Source organism: Varroa destructor, unplaced genomic scaffold (assembly GCF_002443255.2).
Source record: "Varroa destructor unplaced genomic scaffold, Vdes_3.0 BEIS01000002.1, whole genome shotgun sequence".
Taxonomy (NCBI): Eukaryota; Metazoa; Arthropoda; class Arachnida; order Mesostigmata; family Varroidae; genus Varroa; species Varroa destructor.
In genome coordinates, this window is record NW_019211455.1 from 20,163,578 (window position 1) to 20,186,246 (window position 22,669).

Sequence of the window (22,669 nt, forward strand, 5' to 3'; positions counted from 1 at the left end):
ATTTATCTCAGGGCAGAACGCGAACATGGCACTGCCTAGCTGGCACAGCAGGTATTTAGAGCACAAATATGGCTGTTACCCTAATTATTGTGCTCTTTTTCTAACCGCTATCGTTGAACCGTCAAATATACGTCACGATCGTTGCACAACAGTAACTGTGCTAAACACTTTTTAGGTTTATTATATACATATGCAACAGTACATATAACGATAATAGTTGATAAAATAGTGTGGGATTGCGATGTTTTACTCATACTTCTACTTGTGTCGTAAACGAGAGACCAGTTTTGCGGTTGATGTCCAATCCCTCCCCGTATTTCTAAGACCCGTTTGGTGCGGGCTTCAATTGCTCTTCCGCAGTAAATTAAAGAGGGGAGAAATGTCGACTATGTGTACGCAGTGAATTGTTGAATTCGGTCATTGAAAAGTGGCTAGTTTAAGCATAAACAAGTTCAGCGTCTGTCATTGAATATGCTCGCGGAAAAAGTTCTCATAGACTTCATACTTGCGGCCTCAATCCACTTCGGAGCGATAGCTGGCAACTCGGCATGAACAATGATAAAATAAATAACAAACTTCTCGAGCTTTTACAGTCAATACATCGTCATCCATAGCCGATTGAACTTTATAGCATCCCAGCGAGAACATAATGTTACAAGGTGACATAGCGTAACCATAATACATCCGTTCAATATATAAAGGTGTTCCTGTTCAAATGTTACTGACCACAACTACCGAAAATGTTACTAATGGAAGCGATAGTAATCTTCTTTTTATCAAACAGATAGTACTAGATTGGATCGGATAAGGGTGGCTCAGCGGCGGGTCGGCTAGTGCAAATTACTTACTTAAAAAAAAATTCTTTTATTATATCAGATACTCCCCCCGCCATCGCTGATCGCTGCTATTGTAAGCAAAAAGCTGAAAACAGCTTTGCTGTATAGCTGCTACTGTTGCTTGGCCGCTGTTAACAGAAGCAACGGAAAGCTGAGGAGCCGGGGGTCCTTGTCCCCTTTTACCTCCCACTTCGATGGCAGCGATCGTAGTGGCGGCGACTCCGCGGTGATGGCTGAACTGCGTGAAATCGAACGCCGCCCAGCTAAGCTGGCGCAGGTAGTTGCACGACTCTCACCCACACTGAGCTATCCAGGAGCCTCGCGTGTTGTACCGCTTGCTTAATGATGGCATTCAGCGTGGCATCTGGCGGCAGTAAATGACGGTCCGCAAAAGATAACCAACTAGCCAGCCAGCCAGCCAGCCAGCCAGTCAGTCAGTCAGTCAGTCAGCCAGCCAGCCATCGTCCCCAGGCGTCTCTGATTCGACCAGGAGCCGTGTACACTGATGGGGTAGACGCGCTATGCCTTCGAGCCGTGTCCATGACTGAACGCGGTGAAGACTCCCCTGCTTTGCAGTATTACATTTAGCAATATTTGTCTGGCGTGCAGTGTAGCACAGAACATATTGCCTAGAAGAAACACACGAAGGAATCCTTACTTCATCAACTTAAGCGATTTAGAACGAGACACACACGGAAAGAAGGACAAGATTTGAGTCACCTATCTCATTGAGCAATTGTGAGATTTGTCCACGCTTCGACGTGCATAGATGTTGATAAAGAGATAGATAGCAATTCGATCTTGTGAAGCCTGTAACAGGTGACCGAGAGGGAAAATTGACATATGGAACGAAGATTTTAGCCAACCGGTGCAAACAAAAGTTTCAATGTTTATCGCGGCCGAATATCATATGATTTGTGTGATGATATTGAACGCCGTGCGAGTAGTGCCTCTCTTTGATGTTTATGACGGATAGTATTTATGATTGTGATGGTGAACGATACAGAAATGTGAAGGCATTATGGGGTAACTATTCGACCAGAAGTGAATACCCCAAGATACTACCTGTGGATATAGCTTACTCATTAAGTATAACGATACGATCTGAAGTCGAATACTAATGTTGTTTAAAAATGGTATAGAACTGTCGACACGGCATAGTTATTGCTTAATCATCTCCTATACCCCACAGTTTTTTTTTTATATACTATGTTAACTTTAATCCCTGGTGTGTTTCTTAAACGTGCTTCCTTTTCTGCTCATAAGGCAGGACGTGAATTGAAAACCTTTCAGGACATGCTTTGTTTCTTTAGAATTGGAAGGTTTGCAAAGTACGAATTCATTTTTTCAGTTCACCTCTCGTATTGTTTTTAATATAGCTTCATTTTTGAACGGCAATGAACTGGAGCTCTTAAGGGCCAGGACACGCATACGCTGCACGAGCATCAAACAACATACCGCTTAACGACCACAACTCATTTGTGTGCAAGTCGTATGGAGCCATTCTGCAACAGAGTGCGTCTAACGGGAACACTGAGCTACGCAAAAAAATCTCCAGTTTGGACCTTTTTCCATCTTTTAGATACCTAGAACAGGCCTGCAATCGCTTTAGTAATATTCAGCTCCCATGCATGGGGCCGTTCTAATCGAAAACTTGTTTCGTTCGCCGTATTTACTACGAATATTTTTCTACTGATTTTTTTCTAGATGAACCAAATTACACTTATATATGAATGAAATGAAATGAAAATTACCTAAAAAAATGCGGTATACGACCGACGCTAAAATAATTTTTTTTTTTGTTTCGAAGTTTGTTAAATCAGTAACACAATGCCAAATTGAAAGATAGTTGAGAGATCGCAGACTCGTTAACAGTTGTTTTTCTCCACGTATTTTTGGAGCATAAGCTGACTAGTGTTTGCACTGTGTCATTCATTCGCCCAACACTAGAAGGCTCGGGCGGAGTTCGATTAATCTGACTCCGTCCGTTCTTCGCTCGTATGTTTAGAAAAGATCATATTTTTTTCTTCAACCAAAAGGAACCATTAGAAACGAGTCAAAAGGCAACGCAACCCATAAGAATTTTTATGGCCGTACTATCGCCAGCCCTGTTTCTAAAAACTGAAATCATATGCAATTTATCTTGTTTTTATGACCTTTGTGTCTTTTTCGGGCATTTACCTGCGTTTGCAGTCAAGGACATATGATATTTTCTCTACTCGTCGGGATTGTTTCCATGGATATTATTATCGGCAGGCGGTCGCAGTTACCAGCTTACCTATAAATCCATAGGACGAGATGTGTAGTCGGTGGCATCAATGCTTCACAGAAGACAACAGCCTGCATGTGAGTGCATGTCGTTGTGTGGTATTCAAATGAGATTCTTCATAGTTTTCATTTTTAGCCTGGAAGAGAACTCTGGCTATTTAGAAATTCGCTTTCCGCGTTAACAGAACTATAGAGGCCGCTAAAAAAGTTGGACTATCTATTCATGTGGCGCTGGAGAAGGCTCGAAGAAAACTGTCGATACTTTAAGCATCGAGAAGGAACACACAACAGGGCTAAATAGGTACGTACGATAGGTAACAGTAACCTTATTTCCCAGATGCACGACTGTAATTCTCAGCAACGTTCTGGACGTAACGGAATGCTCTTATAGTACCAATTTATAACCCCACTAAGTGAGCAGCCTTGCTACGCTGTCATAAAAGCACAAAGCGGAAATTGCCAATACACGTCCTGCCCATTTTGCCCAACCTTTGTTTTGTGCCATCTAGCTAGAATCGGCGACTTCAACAGGGGCCAATTCTAGATTGGCTTTTCGTATGTTCATGTGTCAAAATTCGAAAGAAAAAAAACTATTTCTGCTTTGGCATGTCGCTGCAGGCTTTCAGGTTTTCAATTGGAAATCTTAGAGCTAATGATCTAAACGATTATCAGCGGTAGAAATTCGCTCAAGCTGTAGCCAATATACGCGAACAGCGTACATATATTAACTAAATAGGGTACATTTCTATAAATGACGCTTTCGGGGAAAATAACGTTATTTGGTTCAAAATAACTTGACTTTTCGATTCAAAATGGGGATTAGATTTTTAGCGTCAGACTAAAGCGCTAACTTTCGTCTGTCGCTGATTGTGTCAGATTAAAGTAAACTATCAGAAATCTTTGTGGAATCAATTAAATTTACCAAAATTGCACCGCTTCCTTAGCATTTTAATAGCCTAGTACCCGTGTCCTACTGTCGCGTTCGAGGTCCAATTCAAATATGAGCGGAGAATATTTGTATGAATAATATTGTCCTTTTACAGTTCCTGATCTATAGTTGCAGTTTCGCTGACAGCATCGGTACAGCCTTGAGTTATCATGCGCCTTGGCTCCAATTTTGAATAAGTGACCATAACACCTTTCGAAGAAAGCCTAGGTAAATAAAAATAGGAACAAAATGTGTCGTACATAAGATTGATGCGTTTGTACGCACCGCGTCATTTTCCTTGAACAACAAATTCACTTCGAAAAAATCCTGTCTAGATTCTCACGATGCTCAAGCGATTTTTTCCGCGTAAAACGTAACAACGGTTGCCATATCCTTTTAAAGACGAGTGTCTCTCGTTGGGTAGAGCATGTGGTCTATCAGACACACGGATGGATCAGGGTACGAGCTCAGAATCGACGTATTATTATGCTGAATAGGTCACACTGTAATTCACGGTTTGGGCGACACACTGCTCTGTGTACAGGGCTAGATCATCCAGAAGACCCGCATGCTTCACGTCTGCCATCTATGTGTAGTCAGATTTATCAAATGTGACACGGAAAGTCGTTAAATGATCGGAATATTTGAAAAGTCTATGTGCTTTTCCTACCGGTAGATGATAGCAATTAGCACGGACGACAGCCATGAGCCAAAAAAATCTGCATTTTAATGTCATTTACCGTTATAAGGGGGTAATATTATTAATCAAATATATCCCAATCGATCAGTTGTAAGGTAATATATGATATTTTAAAAATGGAATCAGTAGTGAGAATTATAAGTGCCCTTGACTTAACGTAGGTAAGGCTTTAAATCAGTATGTTTCAACAGTACCGCATCTTCCCAAGAATTGGCTATATACAGTATATGAAGTTGATTAAGGCCCTGGCCGGCCACTCGAGTCCACCAATTTCTATATTAGGATTCGGGATAGGACAGAAACAATCAAATCGGAGTAAAACGTTAAATCACATAGTTCACATACATAATGCTTACTTGTTATTACGCTGCCTAGAACATTTGTCCCGTCCGCTTCGTCGACTTTTTTTTGTGTTTACGTAGTAGATCGCGTCATGCACTTACGTTTCTTTAGGCAAACGCAAACTTTTTATACGGAATACATCATTTTTTCAACATAAAAAAATGTACTTATTGAGGCAGAATTTCAGCCCTTCACTTCATAGAAAAATCGTTGATTACTAAGTCATAAGCTCAGATGACTGACGTGCTAATATTCACGCTCGTCTTACACAGAGTGAGCTATGATTTAGTCACTGCAGCGTCCGAAAGGTATCTATTATTGAGCAATAGTCCGGAAAGTGTTACGCCTACCGCCAAATGCCGTGTCGTGTACGACGCTACAATTTTACAAAAATTCTATTTAGCTCTGATTTTAAGTCAGTGACAATTAGAAATAATATCGCAGCTAGAAGTCTTACAATGATGTGGTCCTCGAACTATCTTAACGAAGGGTCCACAGCGTTTCTACCGCCTCTACTCCCCAACAAGGCTCTATTCCGTATAAACCCATTACTTCGACTTGGCGCATCCTAAGACTGCTTGCCTTTCATATTTTCCGACGATAAGTTCGACCTCATTTTACTGCTGTTTAAACAGAATAAATCAGGTTTCAGATAATAAATCTTATTAAATAAAATAAATCAGAAAATCTAGTAATATCTTACCCACGTATCTATCCGATATACAAGTGTGTAGATTTTTTATCAAACTCCATCATATTAATAGTTCAGACAGACTACTGTGTTTATACGCTGCATGGCATTACTACATGGGACCATTAATGCTAAAGGTCAGGAATGTAATAAAATTAAAAAAGCCACAATTACACGTTTATCAACCCTACAATGCACGCTCTCCCAAAACTTCAGACCCGTACGACGCAAAAATTTTGAACACCAACTCTGGCTGATTTGTTTGGTCTTAACCAATAACGAACTAACAAATAACCCCCAGCTTCAACAAACTTTAACGACTGCTGCAATCGTAAAACTAATACGTTTCGATTCTGCCAGTTCATTTCATGTCGTGATCAAGCAGATTGATCGTTGACGACCGTTCGGGAAGAACGTACAGTATGATGCTGTGGCGTAGCGTTTCTCAGGCCGCCGTACTTCTTAGTGTCTTCATCGCGTTTATCCTCATTCTTCTCCTATTGCATCCGGCTCGGCCATTAATCGGTGGATATCGTGGAGGCAATGCGGCAAGCGTCCACTTTCGCGACGGCATGCACAATGTGAACATTACTAATCCCAGCCACTTCTTTGTGAATCGAGGTAGCAGTTATTTAAGAGAAAATTACGCGCGGAACAATTGTTTATTGTATGTGTTCTTACATATAGTAGGCTGCGTTTTTTTCAGTCATCACGGTCACGTGGTAACTATTCATTTACGCAAATAGTTAAACACTTAAAAAAGACATGTTACAATCGACCGTAGAAGAGATCGCACGTAAACAATATTTATATATATATATATATAACGGTTTACTCAGTGGAAACAACTGCAGGCTAGAAAAAATTAAGCATCTTGTTGTCTCGGTTAAATTAAGCAGTACAGGAAGTACTAAATAAGGACGCAGAACTGCTATAACTATGTGAAGATAAAAAGTTAGGTGCGATCAGCGGTCGTTGTATTCTTGGTATTGCCTATCGCAATAGCTGTTTCTAATAGAAGAAAATCTTCGTTTCAATGACGAATTGATATGCCTTACGTTTTTCAGTTTACAACATATGTACACAATTTATCAAAAATCAATTTAGTTAATGTTCTTTGCATCGTCGTTTCATGATCCAACGGTCTATCCGCAACATTTGTTTCCGTTACTAAAAACATACGCCTTTACAGCAGCTTTGGCCTTGTCCCTGAAGGAAGCTGCCCGTGATTACGACGAATACTCGTTAAGGCTAATGAATCACACCGGTATCCCCTTTTTTCGACGAAACAAGGTAGTGCATTGATTTCGGAAATTCGAGTCACTGCAACTGACTTAGATAGTGGAAATTGTAAACAATAACAAACAATAACAGCCCGATAATATATTTATCACGTTTCTTGTGTGGAAGCATCGAAATTATAACATCTCATTATAGATATCGGGATATTTTCTGATTTCGTTTAATGGGAGAGTGTTCTCCTGAGGACGAACGTTTGAAAATTAACCGAGCCAGCATGAGGAATATCAAATTTGTGATCAACGGTAACATTCTACCATCGGACCACAATGATCAATTCTGAAATACTTTAGATACTCAATATGTGTTCGATTTCATAGAACCAAAGCTCAAGCCACCTTCCCTTCATAACTGTTAAAAAATACATCTTGAAAAAATTATACGTCTGGCCTTTTACATATATTCCATATTTATGTGTTACGGCCTTAAAATGGACGAATTCTCTTGTTGAAAGCGCCTTGCGCCTGAATCCTTGCAAAATAATTTGGTAGCTTGAAGTAGCTTACCCCTGTGGATTTGTTGATATCCCCTTTCCAGGAATGCAGCAATCTTAATGTCCTTCAATATGAACGGACATAATCGTTTTAACGTACGTAACGTTGAAATACAAATGAGGAGGCTTCTAAGATACGATTCTATATACCATACGTAATCCACGAGAATATGTTCACATGTACTTGCTAGATGCCAACGTGTGCATGCAAATGGGGAGCATTTCATCGTATATATATATATATATATATATAAATTTCGAACAGTGACATTAGTTATCAGATACCAGCCACGATACCAACTCATATTGCGAAGGCTCGCCTCTACTGCTGTGGTTTACCTAACGTGTCACTCCCGGAGTCGCCTTGGGATACAGAACGAACACAATTTCCCAGAATTTTTTTTTAGATATATCGGATTTAATCGCCAGAATGCCGCATTCGTTCATCTGTGTCGTTAGTTATAGGATGCCAAGTCCTATAGTTTTTGTTTTTAATGCACACCCAAACAAATCACCTGCGTAGAGTCACAGGAAAGTCTGCGTTTAGCAGACTTTTCCTTCAGTCGCTTCAGCGATACAACTTCGCAATGGCAGGTGGCACCGTCTCGTTACAACCCACTCTTACTCAAGTTGAAATTTTTCGTTACCTACAAAAACGGCACTTTTCTGTATCAACGACCGTTAACAAACAAGCAAGCAAGCAAACAACGCTCTGTTCCAGACCCGTTCCAGAGCCTCGCACTGAAGGTCTGCCTACTTTAGCTTCATAACGTGGCTGTTCGTATATGGCATAAGGGTACCCTTGTGCTTATATGCGGCAGATATATATGCACTGTTCCAGTACAAAGTGTCAACCAACTAAGAAATCACATAATTTGAATCGCGTCGCTTCGGTTCACGTAACAAACATAGGACGCTTCACCTGACAGGCCGGTTTGAGTTCCTCGTTCTGCGTTCTTTGTATACCGCATCAGGTACTATTGTTTGATCTGTCGAAATATTCGCTACTTCATTGAAAATGTTCCTAGACAGATTTTTGTGACTGCTAAGGCAAGAAGCGAAAAATACATACGTAAATTGAAAGCGTTTCACAGAATGTTGCGCGAAATCCTAAGAAGTGCAGCATGGCTAATGTATAGCGTACCATATCATCGTAAACACAGGGTGTTGGAACGAGCGCTCTTGCAAAAAATGTCGATGATCTTAATTCTCGGACTCGAACTATAGTAAAGTTGAACCCTCCGTCGCGTCCGTGACTCGCGCGTGCACGATAGTAGTGCAAACATTAGGATATAGTTACATAGAGAATATATGTATATATATATATATATATAATTAAAATATCTATTGCTAAAATGAAGCTGAGCTGTTTGTGCTGCTTCAGAATATGCAATTTTATTGCGTTATATTAATATTTAGATTAACTTAATAACTTACGCTGCAGTTAGCCATGAGAAACCTGAAGGCCAGATTTTGTACGTTCGGGATGTTGTGCGTGCGCGACCTCAGTCAAGCAACCCTGCTATTCTGTTATAGTTTGTTATCAGTTTTTTCTTCTATTTTCCCATTGATCTTTGACATTAAAAACGTATTTTCTATCTGACAAAAACGGCTGGTTACATCAGTGAGTCGGACCGCGGTGCAAAATGAAAAAATTACAATTTTCACTTTTCTCCTATTCATTACTCTTACCGTTTGAGTGACTATGTTTTTACGCTTTGGTGCAGTACTTGTTTAATACGTTATAATAAAGTTAATATTGTTCGAATTAAAACAAATTAGAAGATATTGCCAAACAAATAGTACGCCAATAACAACGGCACCCCTACTTATTTACTAAGTTCGGTTAGTGAGTTAAAACTTTAATGACGTTTCAGGCTGACGTACAGCCGCGGATGCTTCTTCTGACAGATCTCAATGAACCAAACCCTGTAACTAGCCCACAGCAAGTTTGTATCGCTGCATATGGTAAGCATGCTTTTTGCTCTCTATAACTTTTTAGCTCCTCTAAGAGACCTTACAATTCACTGAAATCGTTCACAATTCTGTTTAATCATGATTATCTTTAAATGAAACCTACAACCGTCGAACTATAAACGTTATCGCTTAATTTAAAAGTTTTCAAAATTTAAAAGTTATAAATATTCTTCAGTTTCTTAAATCGTATGAATATATACCTTACACAAATCTTCTTACCTCATCAAATACATCACCCTAAGTTAGTATGCGCAACTTTTATAATCCGTCAAACAATACTGGATACTAAGTAGTTTTCCTACAAGGAAAACTAAAATAGATTGTGATGGAGCTGTGTTATTTATAACTTTTCTTGTCATAATAAAGTTCGCTATATTTTTAGCATTTACTTGTATAAATGGGTTGGGATGCAAAAAAGGGCGTCATGCAGTATGCCACAAAGAACTAAAATTACGTTATTTTGTCATTTAATCTAAATAATCGAAAACGTGTAATTAACCTAACTATTCGAATACGTAATAATAACTTTAGCTCTGTTTTGCGCTTTCAGGTACCTTGAGTGATTTGCATCATGCAGTGGAACTTTCTTGGTTATGGAAAACCTCACCTGTATCCGTGGCTATCTTTGCTGCACCAGGTGAATTCGATGTTGCGTTTATCTTAAATATGTTGCCTAAGTCTTAAATACTTAAGAAATATCTTGGTTACTTTCTGCATATCCACCTCAAGGATCAAAATCAACTGCACTGGCTAATTTTTTAGGTGAAGCTCATTTGGTGCTGGAGTATCTTCAGTACCTCAGTACATGCCATCGCGGGGTAAGAGCCCATTTTAATTTCGATCTTCTCGTTGCCCATCCGGAGGACTTACAGCAAAAAGAAGATGAAGCCTTTTATTCAAAGTTTGCCTGTGAAGAGTATCGTGAGGCTCTTTCGGTGAGAACAAAGAATTTATTATTTCTTAATCTTATTTCTTGCCACCTATCCATTATGTGCTATGATTCTCCTCGTTCAAGGACCTGTTAGCTGGCAACGGCACTTGCGTAAAGATAGATTTTTCAAAGGCCCTAGAGCTCTCCTACCTAAATTTATGCCCCACAAGTTCAAGTGACGAAAGTAATGTGCCTGAATCTGAAGAATGTATTAGGCTGTTAAATTGCTTCTTCTGTTTTAACTTCTGCAGTACCAACTTTCGCGGCGGTCGAAATCACTGAAAAGAGAAGAGAATGTAGATTCATTACCCGTCAATGAACTTCGAAATATTGGCCAACAAAGCTGCCGGCGCGGTATGGGCGCTCAGATCGGCCTCACGCTTCCTCTAGGTGCCATGCCTCGTCCTGGGCTGGATATCGAACTTGCGTCTTTTCTAGCCAGACTTCGTACGACAAGCTCATCAGGCCAGACGTGCGATAAGTGCATTTACGTTATTCCCACCTTCATCTGTGAGTCATGAGCAGAATCTGGTAAAATGTGTCTATATATATATATATATATATATATATATTAGCTTTAGTTAAGGATTATAAACGCCATTTGTGAAACGTTACACGTGATTTTCTACTGTTTACATCCCGCAGCCTCCCAAAGTCTAAAGGTGCCCCGAACTAAAGCTGCTGTAGACGCACTTGTTACACAGGATCGTCTCATGCCCGATGACGAACTCACGTACTGCCGATGGACAGCTTTTAAAGGCAACTCCGTAACAGCTAGTGGCAAAGGTGGGGCTAGCAGTCCAAATATCACACTGACTTACCAGGTAAGAGATACTATACAATTAAATGATTTCGACTAGCACCATAAATAGAATGATGGTATTACTCTTAAAAGAAGCCGACGCACAATTCAATAGGTTCTGAACACTGGATAAGGAACATGTAGCACTACAATAGAATAATATTAAAAATGTATGTCTTATTTTTAATAACATTTACAACCTGGTTTATTTTCTATGATTCCAGCCAACACCGAGGTTCTTTAAGGCTTATGTTGCTCCACTTGATCTGCCCAGGTTAGCATAATCAATTTTTTGTTGAAACAAGCCCCCCCAACCGGGGTGCTCCGCCGCACTGCTCGCACACTCCACTCGCCAATTTGTGTTTTTTCGAATTTTAATCATTTCAGGATGGACACGCGATTCAAAGGTGTCGACGCGCCGCCGACCCAGCTCATCGAGGCCTATCTACAAGGCTATCGATTTTGGGTTCTTAGCGAGGCTTTTATCGTTCGAAAGGTGTTTGGGCATCGGGTGTCGAAGAGCGTTTCGTCAACATCAATGAAGATCAAACTGATCGAACGTTCGGCAACGCAGGCCGTTCAAAAATTGCCCAAAGGATCGACAGCGGCTTCCGTTGTTGGTGACCCGACCGCCGCCGACGGAAGCAGTGCCGCTGACAGATCTGAGAAAAGCGCTATATTCAACGGTACAAAAGCAAATGTTTCTCATAACAATTCGCAGTTTGCACCGTCGCGGAGAAATACATCGGCACTTAATACAGATGCAACAAACAAATTCAAGGAAGATCTCCGGCGAAAATATCCTTTGATAGGCAAAATCAACTGGACTAAAGATGAATTGGTGCTCGAGGAAAGAAAAACATAGATCGGAGAAGAGAATATTTGTTAATGGCCAATTATATTCCGTGATAATCTGAGCTGCACTAAGCTGTGATGAGGAAAGAAGATCTGCGTGTATATAATCTGTAAATAATTAAATAAGTAATGCGGGATGTTTCTAATTAAGAGAAATACGTATTCTGTAAATGTAACTCATCGTTGCCACGTATAGTAAATGATAACAAATGCAATAGAAATTCGGACGTTGTGGAGGCGCTCTTCGGTTTCAAAATAAAGCCTGCATCATTAGAAGCTCTGTGTAGTCCCTAATTTTAATTTTCGAGTGGAAACACCGATTCTAGAATTAATAATAGAAATCGTTGAGTAACTAGAAAATGTCTAATTTGTGTTAATTAATTATTAATTAATATTTACGGTTCCTAAACTTCGCTGATTGGTTGGTATAGAAAACAATTGCCTGATTGCGATTGTTATAAGCCTTGATATGGAGATCTTACAGTGGATTCCTGCACCTTGTATTATATAATAGCCGTTTATTTATAATACCACGCACGCAGGTATATATCTGTCCTTCGTCGAGGTCTTTGACCGTTGTGACCAACTAACTGTGACCGTAGCAACAGTACTCACACTTTCGAACTATCGCAACGTTACGGGTGTTATGCTTATCCAACTCTATACGTTTTTTTACCGATTGTATTTCCAGTAGATCAATTTTGTAAATATAAAAGTTTAATTCATTTCAGGCAATACGCACTCCAGTATATCGTTCCTATTCCTGAACGAGAAGCTCATAAACTTTTAAGAGCGCTGTTGTTCCTGCACATTTCCCGGTTGTCGGTCCAGCAAAGCTTTGCAGGAATGGCTCAACAGGTAAATTTCGTTGATTCGCCGTTCCACTTGCTAATAATGGCCATCTCTTCACTGCCTTCACTGTTACTAATATTCGAGTATCTATGTAGGAGGCCGATGCTTTTCAATTAACGCTGCCAATATTTCGATAACGAACGACGCTTGCTTTCTACGGGTGTTCAACATGAACCTCAACAAATGAAGAACCTGCGCTATACGCAGCTTCACAAAATGCAAAGTGGGCACTTCATAATGATACATGGATGAAAAATTGGAACGTAGTCTATTTTACGTGCGCATTAGCTTTCAACATGGGCGAGCTAAACGACCATATATGTCAAAACTTCCCTTGCATTGGACCCCAACATTAAAACGCCTACTTTAGACGAATACGAAGCAGTAGTTGCTTCTGCGCAATACGGCGACAACGCAGTCAAATTAAATTGATTTTACAGTGTACTTTATCGAAACCTTCAGGAGTAGTACGCGGAAAGCGGGTTAGTTTCGACTCTCTTGTTTATTATCGTTGTTTTGGAGGAGAGAGGAAGAGATGTGAAGTAGGGCTTACTGGGCATCTCTTGTTTGTTCAAGGGCTTCAAGAAAACTGGTTAAAAAGGGTCTAGGAGACGTGGGGGCCAAGCTGCCAAACTTAGTCTGCTTAGTTCCACATCAATGAGGTCCGTGAATGTCTTGCCGGGTTTCTAGTGGCCGCAGTTTGATTGTGGCGCCAGGGCAGGCGGCGCCGTTTGGGCTTTTTCCCTTTGTCTGCTCACTTTGAGCACGCTATTAAGGCAGACGTGCGCATCCACCAAACTGCAGTAGCTTAGGCAGCCATTAAAATGAACCACCGATAAATCAAGCATTCGATAAAGGCATTAGCGGCGAGAATTTTTTTTGTCCTCTTAGCCGGCGACTTGGTGGTTCGTAAGTTCGTGGCTTTTGTTTTTCTTTAGCGACTGCAAAGCCGACAGGTAGATGGATGCAATCTGTCCTGATAGAACAAAAAAGAATAAAAGAGAGGTAGCTCTTAGCGCATATTCAATGTATATATAGTTCTTTCAATGGAGATGGATTAAGAAGGCATGGCTAGTGCCAACTAATTACGCGTTACCTCTGAGCGTTAGGTATAGATAGGATGCTCAACTTAGCGCAATTTTCGAGACGCTAGAGAATGTTGCAGGAAATGGCATCAGCTACTTTTTCACACGGACTTCAGATGCGCCAAATAATTAGCAGCGTCAAAGTTTAACGAAGTAAAACCTAGAAAATAGCTTCATCAAAACAATTAGCTTGACAAATTTACGCACAGCGGACATATCTGATTTACGCTTTCCATCGAGTCGGATAGTTCTCCATCAGTTACGCTGTACATACACACGCATGCGCACATACTTGAACACATAAACACATCCGTTGCTTTCTAACAGAAGTAAGGTTTTTTCCAGTGTATTGTTTGCTCAAGCGCGAACCCTCAAGACTGTCGTTGCAAGTTAGAATGTTCTCCCGAGCCTGCACAATGCACATATGGAGGCACCGGTGGAGCTTTCATTTGTAAGGGGTGATGATACCTAGCACATAAAATGAGGGCAGAACGGGGTTTTCGGCCAGTGGGTTCTGAAGAAAAGAATTATGAAAAGGCTTATTGTCAGACATGTTTGTCCGCAGTGGGCCTATTTATGCCTCTGCATTAAGCTCGACGAACCCCATTATGGAATTCCATAATGGAGTTCGTCCAATCGTCCAGGGCTGGGTCGGTTTCCTTTTGCGCCGATGAGCCGGATGAAACTCTCAAACGAATACTCGAAAGTATTGATATACGAGTATAGCAGTATATGAACAGCTCTTGATTGCTTCCGCAGATAAACCAATATTCAATCTATTAAAAGCCTCGTCCGTTTTTCCTTCGCATTTGTATGTGCGCACGAACCAGCACAAGAGAACTATCAGAAAGAAGAAGTGATGTAGTTTTCAGCTAAAGTAATAGCTTGAACCGCAGAACAGTAGAGTAAACATTGCTCTGCACGTGAAGACCACGCACGAGATGGGCAGGAAATTGCGCCCGTGGTCCTTAAAAGGCGTATTGATGTAGCAGCTACAGGCTTGGACGGAAGGAGGTGATATCTTTGTTTAAATTAAATGTTTACGCTCATTGAGCATCATTGATTTATAGGAAAAGTCGTACGTCTCGGATAAGCGCCGATTATCAGAAAGTCAGCTAAAATAAGGATAATTATGGGAAAAGGTTCCATTGTGTTAGTTTTTATAGAATCTGGTGGTTAATATCTGGTAATATAATAATAATATAACGATAACGCCAGCGAATCGCGTCGAGTGTAGAAGTCAAGTAAACGCATGAAGGCTAAAATGAACTCGTGGCTTCCGAGAAATATTCTGCAACGCAAAGAGTTGGCGAAACACTCGCGAGAGAATTTTGCTCATACGTTGACCAATAGTAATTTTTTTAAAATATAAATAGGCTAAACATTTTCTTCAGGGCTAATGATTCAAGATAAAATACAAGCAAGTATGTTTTCTGCTTAATTCGCTGGGATTACTGTTCATCGAAACTACGATACGTATTTGTTAGCTGTGCCGTACTATTGAGCATAGTCGTTTTGTATGCGTCAAACGTATTGTATATCCGCTTTTTCTGCGAAACCACGTCAGGTATGAGCGCCGTATAATAAAGTGTGCTCAAAGTACACATTATGGGCTCGCCTAGTACGCTATATATGTATATATATATATATATTTTGAGACTTAATATAATTATCATCAGTAGTATTTGTAAATCTTACCGGTGACGTAAATCAAAATATGCATTTCGTATCGTTTATCAATTCGATCTGTAAGGTTTTCTTTCCATTTACTTATGATCTCGGAAGTTCCTGTCTGGATTTAACTCGTCTCCAGTCCTTAGTGTCCTTCAGTACTTTTCGCTAGAGCAATGTTTCAAGCGGAAAGGCTTGTAAAATTTCCATCCTATATGTCCGCTTTCCTGCATTATATGTCGCTGTGGCTTGTCTTGCGCGCCGACGGGGTCAAATTTGCCGACAGCTCTCAGATTTCGCTTACACATATAAGACCAACTCTCATATCGTCTTGAATTTCCAATTCGTAGTAATGGAAACAAAAAAAACCGAAAGTACGATACCAGAGAAGCGAGTAAACAGGAACGGAAAAAACTATGCACCGAGAGGCGAAGCGACAGAGAAATGGTCTTTCATCACGAATTACTCTCCGAAGCCCCCACCGTTAAGGTTAGGGGCAAAGGAGCAGAGGTAATGATTCTTTCAGGAGTTCCTCAACCGCGCTACCGTTTGGCACAGCCACGTCGTACAGATCCTATTTCATCAAAAGGCAACAAGTAAGATCACTGTAATAGATTTTCAAGTTGAACCTTGAAGATCTACAAGCGCGAAGGGGGCGAAAAACCAGTAGGCATCACGAGCCACTGAGGCTCCTCTGCTACTTGGGTTATGCCATACGAAACGGCCATGATGTGGTCGTATTGAAATGAATTCGAGACCATTCAAGATCAGGGTCCACCTCACCCAGGTCCTTTTGGACGTCCTGCCATCAGCACTACCGCAAAAGTCACCAATGCCGCCGTTGCGTGTCCTGAATGAAATAAAACTCCACTGTGAAGCCGTACAGTGGCTGGCCGGAAGCCGGGTTTATGCTGGGAACAGGACATGATTTCAGTTTGGCCTAACCGAGGCTGCCTGTAGTGGAATGCCCTTGTTTTTGCAGATGTACCGTATATTGGATATGAGTGGGTGGTGTTGTGTAATAACGGCTGATATGTCAAGGGAATATCAGATGACTAATTCAAAGACGTATGTTCCTTATTGGCTTGAGTGTAACCGATTTTAGACTTGCTGTTGCACGGTGCCCACTTCCATAACAGTAACAAGAACAATTTACGGAATTAACTATTTGTAGAGAGGTAATAAGAGCGGTAGATAGATGCCTTGGACTTTCGTGTACCGATTATTAGATCGATAAGTTCGGGTTACTTATCCAGAAAGTGCTTCGTAATAACCCTCAGAAATTTCATTTTGTCGTAGCTGTCATTGTTACCATTAGCTGAGACGATCAGTATATAATTTGCAGTAGACCTTAAATCGAACTTTGGTTTTCATTTTTGGTACGGCCGTAACAATGGCAGCAGTAACTCTAAGGTATTACTATGTTAATTATCGAATTATAAGACGATTATCTGATCTTTGACTGTCGAGTTGACGGCTCATGTGTCCGCCTGAAACAGACCCGGACCAGAAGCTTCAGCGGATCCGTGATCGGAATGGGTCGAACGGGCTAAATCGAAGCATTTCGCGGAAAGAAAGTTCGACTACAAATAAGTTCGGATGATACTAATTCGATGAGACTGAAAACGATTAGGAGAGGACAGACAGACATCCATCCATCCATTTCCGGTGTACGAGATTCTCCTTTAGCAAATACATCCACAAATGTCCGTTCGGATAGCGAAGTCGATCTACGACGAATTAACCGGGGGCTGGGGTGCTTGTAACATTAGAGTTCGAATATGCGAAAGGTTCAACGACGATGAAATTGTCCTAGCATACCCAATCTACAATGTTTTTCTTCGCGTAGCCGAGATCCAAGGCTCTTTTTAGAACGCTGCGTACAGTGGAAACTACACGAATTAGCAGGAGTCGTCGGTTTGATTCGTGACACGCGCGCCTAAAGAGGAAGTTCGGGCGAAAAGAGCTGCTGTACCTTCGCGCCCCCAGGTACTGATAGGTGGATAAGCAGAGTGACTGCTGACGATTGTCTACGCTACGATGCCATAACGAACCTGTCACTCACTTCCCGGAAGCGTTCCGGAAATCGCTGCGACTGTGTCTTCGATTTGTATAAATTGCTTTTGAAGTCATGATAAGAATAGATGGAGATAGATGAATAGGCGGGTAACATACATGTACAATAATATGCTCGCGTGGGAAATTAGTGTATCTGAGTGTTAACACAGAGTATTCTGCTTGATAATCAGCAGAAAGAATGGATTCGTTTAGTAACATAGCGGGACTCCTTTGACTGCAGGCTGTAACTTACATCATTGAATAATATATAAGCTGCGCAAGTTCTACGGGGTACACTCGTACGAGGTTAGTGTTTAGATGCAATTACTTGTAGGCCTGGGTGAGCTGATCTGACGGTAAGGTGTAATTGCTGATATAATAGAAAGTGCCAAAATCCCATGAGAGTCAATCAGGGTTTATTTTTGTAGAGTGCAAACAAAGGCGTGTGTGTGTGTTGTCTGAGACATAACATTAACTAAAACTAAATAAATTTTATTTTCATAAGCTATTGTATTGACGGGTTTTTGTCTTCACTGCGAAACGTGCCTGTCTGCTTCAACACATTAGTAACAGTCTAATTCGGATAACATTCCGTGGGTCCATATGGCAATATATTATATCATATATTCTCAACGTAAAGGCGTTCACACACGCATAATTACATACTCATATAAAAGAAACAAAGGCCAAAGAATATATATTCAGTGTAAACCCTAAGACCGGCATATAAATTGTCTAGATTTACGTAACAAGCTGCGATTGTTCAGTGCTTTAGTAAGGAAAGATAACTAAATCCAATCGTTATAGTTATAATGCGCTATATTACTTTTATGTCGTTTATATTAACGTATATAATTTACGTTAATTATTTTTTATGTTATATTTAGCGTGAACTTGGCCTGTGCAGTAAAACTGCTCACGAAGAAGGCCAGGGCTGGCTGGCTGGTCCGAAGCCCACAATCCAACACAAAAGCAATGCAAATGTTTTATCCATTTTGTTGCTACAAGTACTATCAAAGATATTTACAAATGACTAGAAATTCCCAACGCATACACATAGAGGTTCCTCATCACATTGAGAAATTTCCTTAATTAGCATAAATAAAATCATTTTTAATAATAATTCGTACTAAATTCCCCCCCAACTAGTTACAGGTACGCACTAACAAGACAGAACTGTTTTCAAGAAAGAATTTAACTGGAAGGATAATAAAACGTTAAAAAGCTAAAAAAAATATTCTCCAAATCTAACCTTGGAGGAGAAAATGCTCAAGTGTGACTAAGATCGCTAGCAACGCTAAATAGGGTTTTCTGAAGTGCAAACTCCGATACCTGCTAACAACGAAAATTACCTGAAGTAGGTGCATTCACTATAGGAAGGACACAAAATCCTATCAGGGGTGCATGAACTAGACGCAATGGGTTTGACTGAAATCCAGATTGACGTGCTTCGTTCTGGACTAACGTGCTACAGATGGCGACACGTCATGCTAACTGGAAATGGCGTAAGAGGCTATGAAACTCAGACATACAGACAATTTGCCTTGAATCTTTGCGTATAACCTTGTGGTTGGCCGTTTTCGGGGTAGCTTCCGCATAGCTTTACTAAGAAATCGTACATAATGCATAGATCAAAATTGCATGCCCTAGTCTTTGGGTGTTTTGGTTCTGGGTTGAAATTTACGTTTGAGTGGGATCACCGCGCCGGCTGGGTAAAGGTGGCGTAAACATATTTACTCAGTAGTTTTTCATTTGACTGCACGACGATTTTTCACGGAAGATTTGCGTAACACAAAGAACCTTTGTATGAATGACTTTGCGGTTTAGTATTTGATTGCCCAATTCCATTATTTATCTGTTAGCCATTAATGAATGCAACAGTACGTGTTAGTTATTACCCTCCAGTAATAATCAAAGGCGTTGGAAAGGGCCGGAAGATAAACTGATATAAATAGGTTAAGGTAACACGCCAACATTACGTTGGGTCAAGCTAATCTAGATTAAGGATGGTAAAATGTACCGTAAGGTACTTTATTTACCAGGTGTTCTCTCAGTCCTGTGTTCTTAAAGGATATCACGCTGCTCATCAGGCAAACACTTTCCATGTGTTCGAAAAGCAATACAGCTTTATAAAGTTTGTTCCTTCTTAAACGCACAACGGCAACACGGAGCACCTGTCGAAAGTAAACAATAAACAAACAAGTTCCTTTCAGAAGGGTCGCTCGATCATATCGAAAAGAAAGTTGGGTAACTTTCTGGCCCGTCATTTTTGTATGAAATATTAGTCTTCTGTTATATAAAAGCCATATGAGTCGAAACCGACTAACCGAAATCATGAAATGTAATAAACGAGTGTTACGAAATCCAATGCGAATTTTAACGTGAACCAAAATTTTCTCCGTACTCTTCCTGGGACTTGCCTTTGCCCAACAAGGGCTACCAAATTAACACGCGCCTTTTGCAAGAGCGTAATTAATTAGCTCTAGGTAGAGATCCTTAGAAGGTTCCTCGGAAATTTAAATTAATCCAACGTAAATAAGTGTCCTGAGCTATTTCTTTGCTTTCGTAAACGCTCTACCTCCATCTAAACTTCAGGTTTGAGTCAATGCCGTAAATTCTTTACAATTTGTTTACTCAATTTGTAAATAACTGTTATATTCTTTGCGGAACTGTAAATATCGGACATCCTCTAATAAGTTCAATAGTCCTTTAACGCCTTTGACGTTAGTACTATAAGTAGCTAGGATCGATGCAGAACGAAACTGGCAACAATAAAACTCTACAAATGACGCTCGTAACGGGAGCTTCCTGTTAGGCCTGCTCCCTTATTCAACAGCAATGGTCCGGAGAAGCGGTAACATGCTGCATATAGGTACATTACCAAATAAATGACCGGGGGCGCAGATCGGTCGACAGAGGCCTTATATTGGACTGCGTGAAATAACTTGCTAAACGACGGCATTCGGCGCTACCTCGTTGTTCCACGTGACTGTACTGCAAGATGATGCTGGACTGCGACGGCAATGCGCCTCATACGAGCGTTTGCCTCCGAGGCCTCATCTAAGAGGCTCGTTCTGTTCTTGGGACCTAGGGATGACAAAACCCAGCGATGTCTCTTGCTTTCCCGGTTCTAGCCATAATTTCCCCTTGCCATTTCTTGGCTTTTCTTCACTTTCTTTGCCGGTAGTCTTTCCACAGTTGTAGTGGGCCTTTGTGGCAGTAAGTTCCCGTTTCAACTCGTTTCAGTCGCTTTCGTCGACCGACCGGAAGCACGGGCGTTGTTATGGTCGTTGCAATGGGCGATGGTGCCGGCTGATCGCTACCTGCTCTCCATCTGTCCAGTGTTCGCTGTGATCAGTAACAGCAGTACCCACTTGCAACCAGACGCAAAACGCGGTGGCTCCTTAGAAGGAAATCTCTGCCAGGTTTTTTCCCCGTTTTTGCAAAGAGGAACGGAACAAGAAGAGAAGTTTGGTGCAAAGGCTAGCCTCAACGCAAGGGGAGTAAAGGACAGCTTTAGAAACGAGAACATGAACGCAAAAAGGACGACGGCAAAAAGGAAATGGCGAATCACGACGGGGTAGTTGTAGTCGCTATACTGGCAGCAGTGGTAATGCTGGCAGTAGCATCCTCGTCTTCTTCGTCTTTTTCGTCGCACTTTGTTTAGGAGGCCACCTCGGAGGAAAGGAGGCGCACAACTTGCCCTCACACTGCCACAGGAGGACAGTGACCACAGCGGATAACAGCCAGCGGGGTAGCAGCGAAACGGTTGCGACAACGATGGCTCTTCACCACCGAAGCTCGCTAGCACGAAAAGTGGCGGGACACAGGAAGTAAGCAAGCAACGACACGGTGAACAACTCAAGGGAATGAAGACACGTTGCGGAATACGACCACAGAAATAGGTGGAGCAGGAAGGCGTTTGGAGGCACCTACCTCCAGCCCGACTAACTGGCTGACCGAAGCTTCTGCTGAATGCCTGGGTTAGACTGGGTTTAGACGGGAAGTAGAGGGCGCTGGATACTAGGTGCTGGATGCTAGATTCTCGTTGGATGTAAGTAAACGACGGCGCAGGGTCTTTTCTTTCTCTTCTTCCTCTTTCTCGGGGATAACGCGTGGATATGAATGACGCTCTTACCACTTGTTCTGTTTCTGCCACCCGAATAACTTGCAGCAGTACCACTAGATTACAGGGAAAATCAGCGATGGTGATGAATAGAGACATAACGAGCGACCAGGAAAGGATATGAGGATGATCTGAGATGTCCGGAACATAGACGTTAGTGAGCGGCCCTCCAGACTGTAAGAAGAACATCACGGTGGGGTTGGTAGCGCGGAAAGTAAAACATATGCTGACTATGCCAAAAGGCGCCAAACGGGTGCTGGCGATCACGATGCCGCTGCTACTAATCGTGATGATGTTGACTGTGATCATTCTGCAATATATTTAATGGTAACGGCTACCGGTCGCATGCGTTTAGTTATGTTGTGGCGCATTTGAAAGAACCGGATGATGTGTCGCCGACCTATGAAGGCCGGTAGAACAAAGTACCAAGATCGCTATAGTCACAAAGCGGAACGTAAAAGAAATAGACCTAGAAAGAAAACGAGGAGGAGGAGTGGAAGGAAAAGAAGGAGTCCGGCAGAAATTGTGGGGTCCATTCGGGGTCAAGAATAGAAAATCCAAGATAAAGATGCTTAATGGCCTGCACACGCCTCACAATGGTACCCTGAAAAAACAAGCTCAGCGAAATAGTCACTCCTTCCGGGACATGACGGTGTATTACAATACGAGCGACAATGTGGGTAATAGCTAAGGCGTAACAGTGACAAGACAAAAGAAAAAAGGAGGCCCACTTTGTTTGGAAACGCAGCATATAA

The 22,669-nt window shown here is 41.4% G+C and overlaps 1 protein-coding gene across 12 annotated transcripts; it reads left to right on the forward strand.

Moving 5' to 3' along the window:
* The first annotated feature begins 1,177 nt into the window (after positions 1-1,177).
* LOC111245038 (beta-1,4-glucuronyltransferase 1-like) lies at positions 1,178-12,398 on the forward strand. Of its 12 annotated transcripts, none has more exons than XM_086980332.1 (11): positions 1,178-3,182; positions 3,290-3,405; positions 6,126-6,389; positions 6,961-7,058; positions 9,435-9,525; positions 10,085-10,171; positions 10,297-10,469; positions 10,717-10,975; positions 11,111-11,289; positions 11,492-11,541; positions 11,655-12,398. In XM_086980332.1, the coding sequence occupies exons 3-11, from the start codon at positions 6,188-6,190 to the stop codon at positions 12,130-12,132; spliced, it is 1,617 nt and encodes a 538-aa protein (XP_086836458.1). In that variant the 5' UTR covers positions 1,178-3,182; positions 3,290-3,405; positions 6,126-6,187; the 3' UTR covers positions 12,133-12,398. The 12 variants fall into 12 exon arrangements, with proteins under 12 accessions (XP_086836458.1, XP_086836454.1, XP_086836455.1 ...); XM_086980328.1 differs by having other exon boundaries at positions 1,178-2,351; positions 3,030-3,405; XM_086980329.1 differs by having other exon boundaries at positions 1,178-1,925; positions 3,030-3,405.
* Positions 12,399-22,669: the final 10,271 nt, after the last annotated feature.

Coding starts and splice junctions, on each gene's coding strand:
- LOC111245038 (XM_022792783.2), top strand. CDS start 6,188: ATGATGCTGTGGCGTAGCGTTTCTCAGGCCGCCGTACTTCTTAGTGTC. Junction 6,390..6,960: donor CTTCTTTGTGAATCGAGGTA/GCAGTTATTTAA, acceptor CCTTTACAGCAG/CTTTGGCCTTGTCCCTGAAG. Junction 7,059..9,434: donor CCTTTTTTCGACGAAACAAG/GTAGTGCATTGA, acceptor ATGACGTTTCAG/GCTGACGTACAGCCGCGGAT.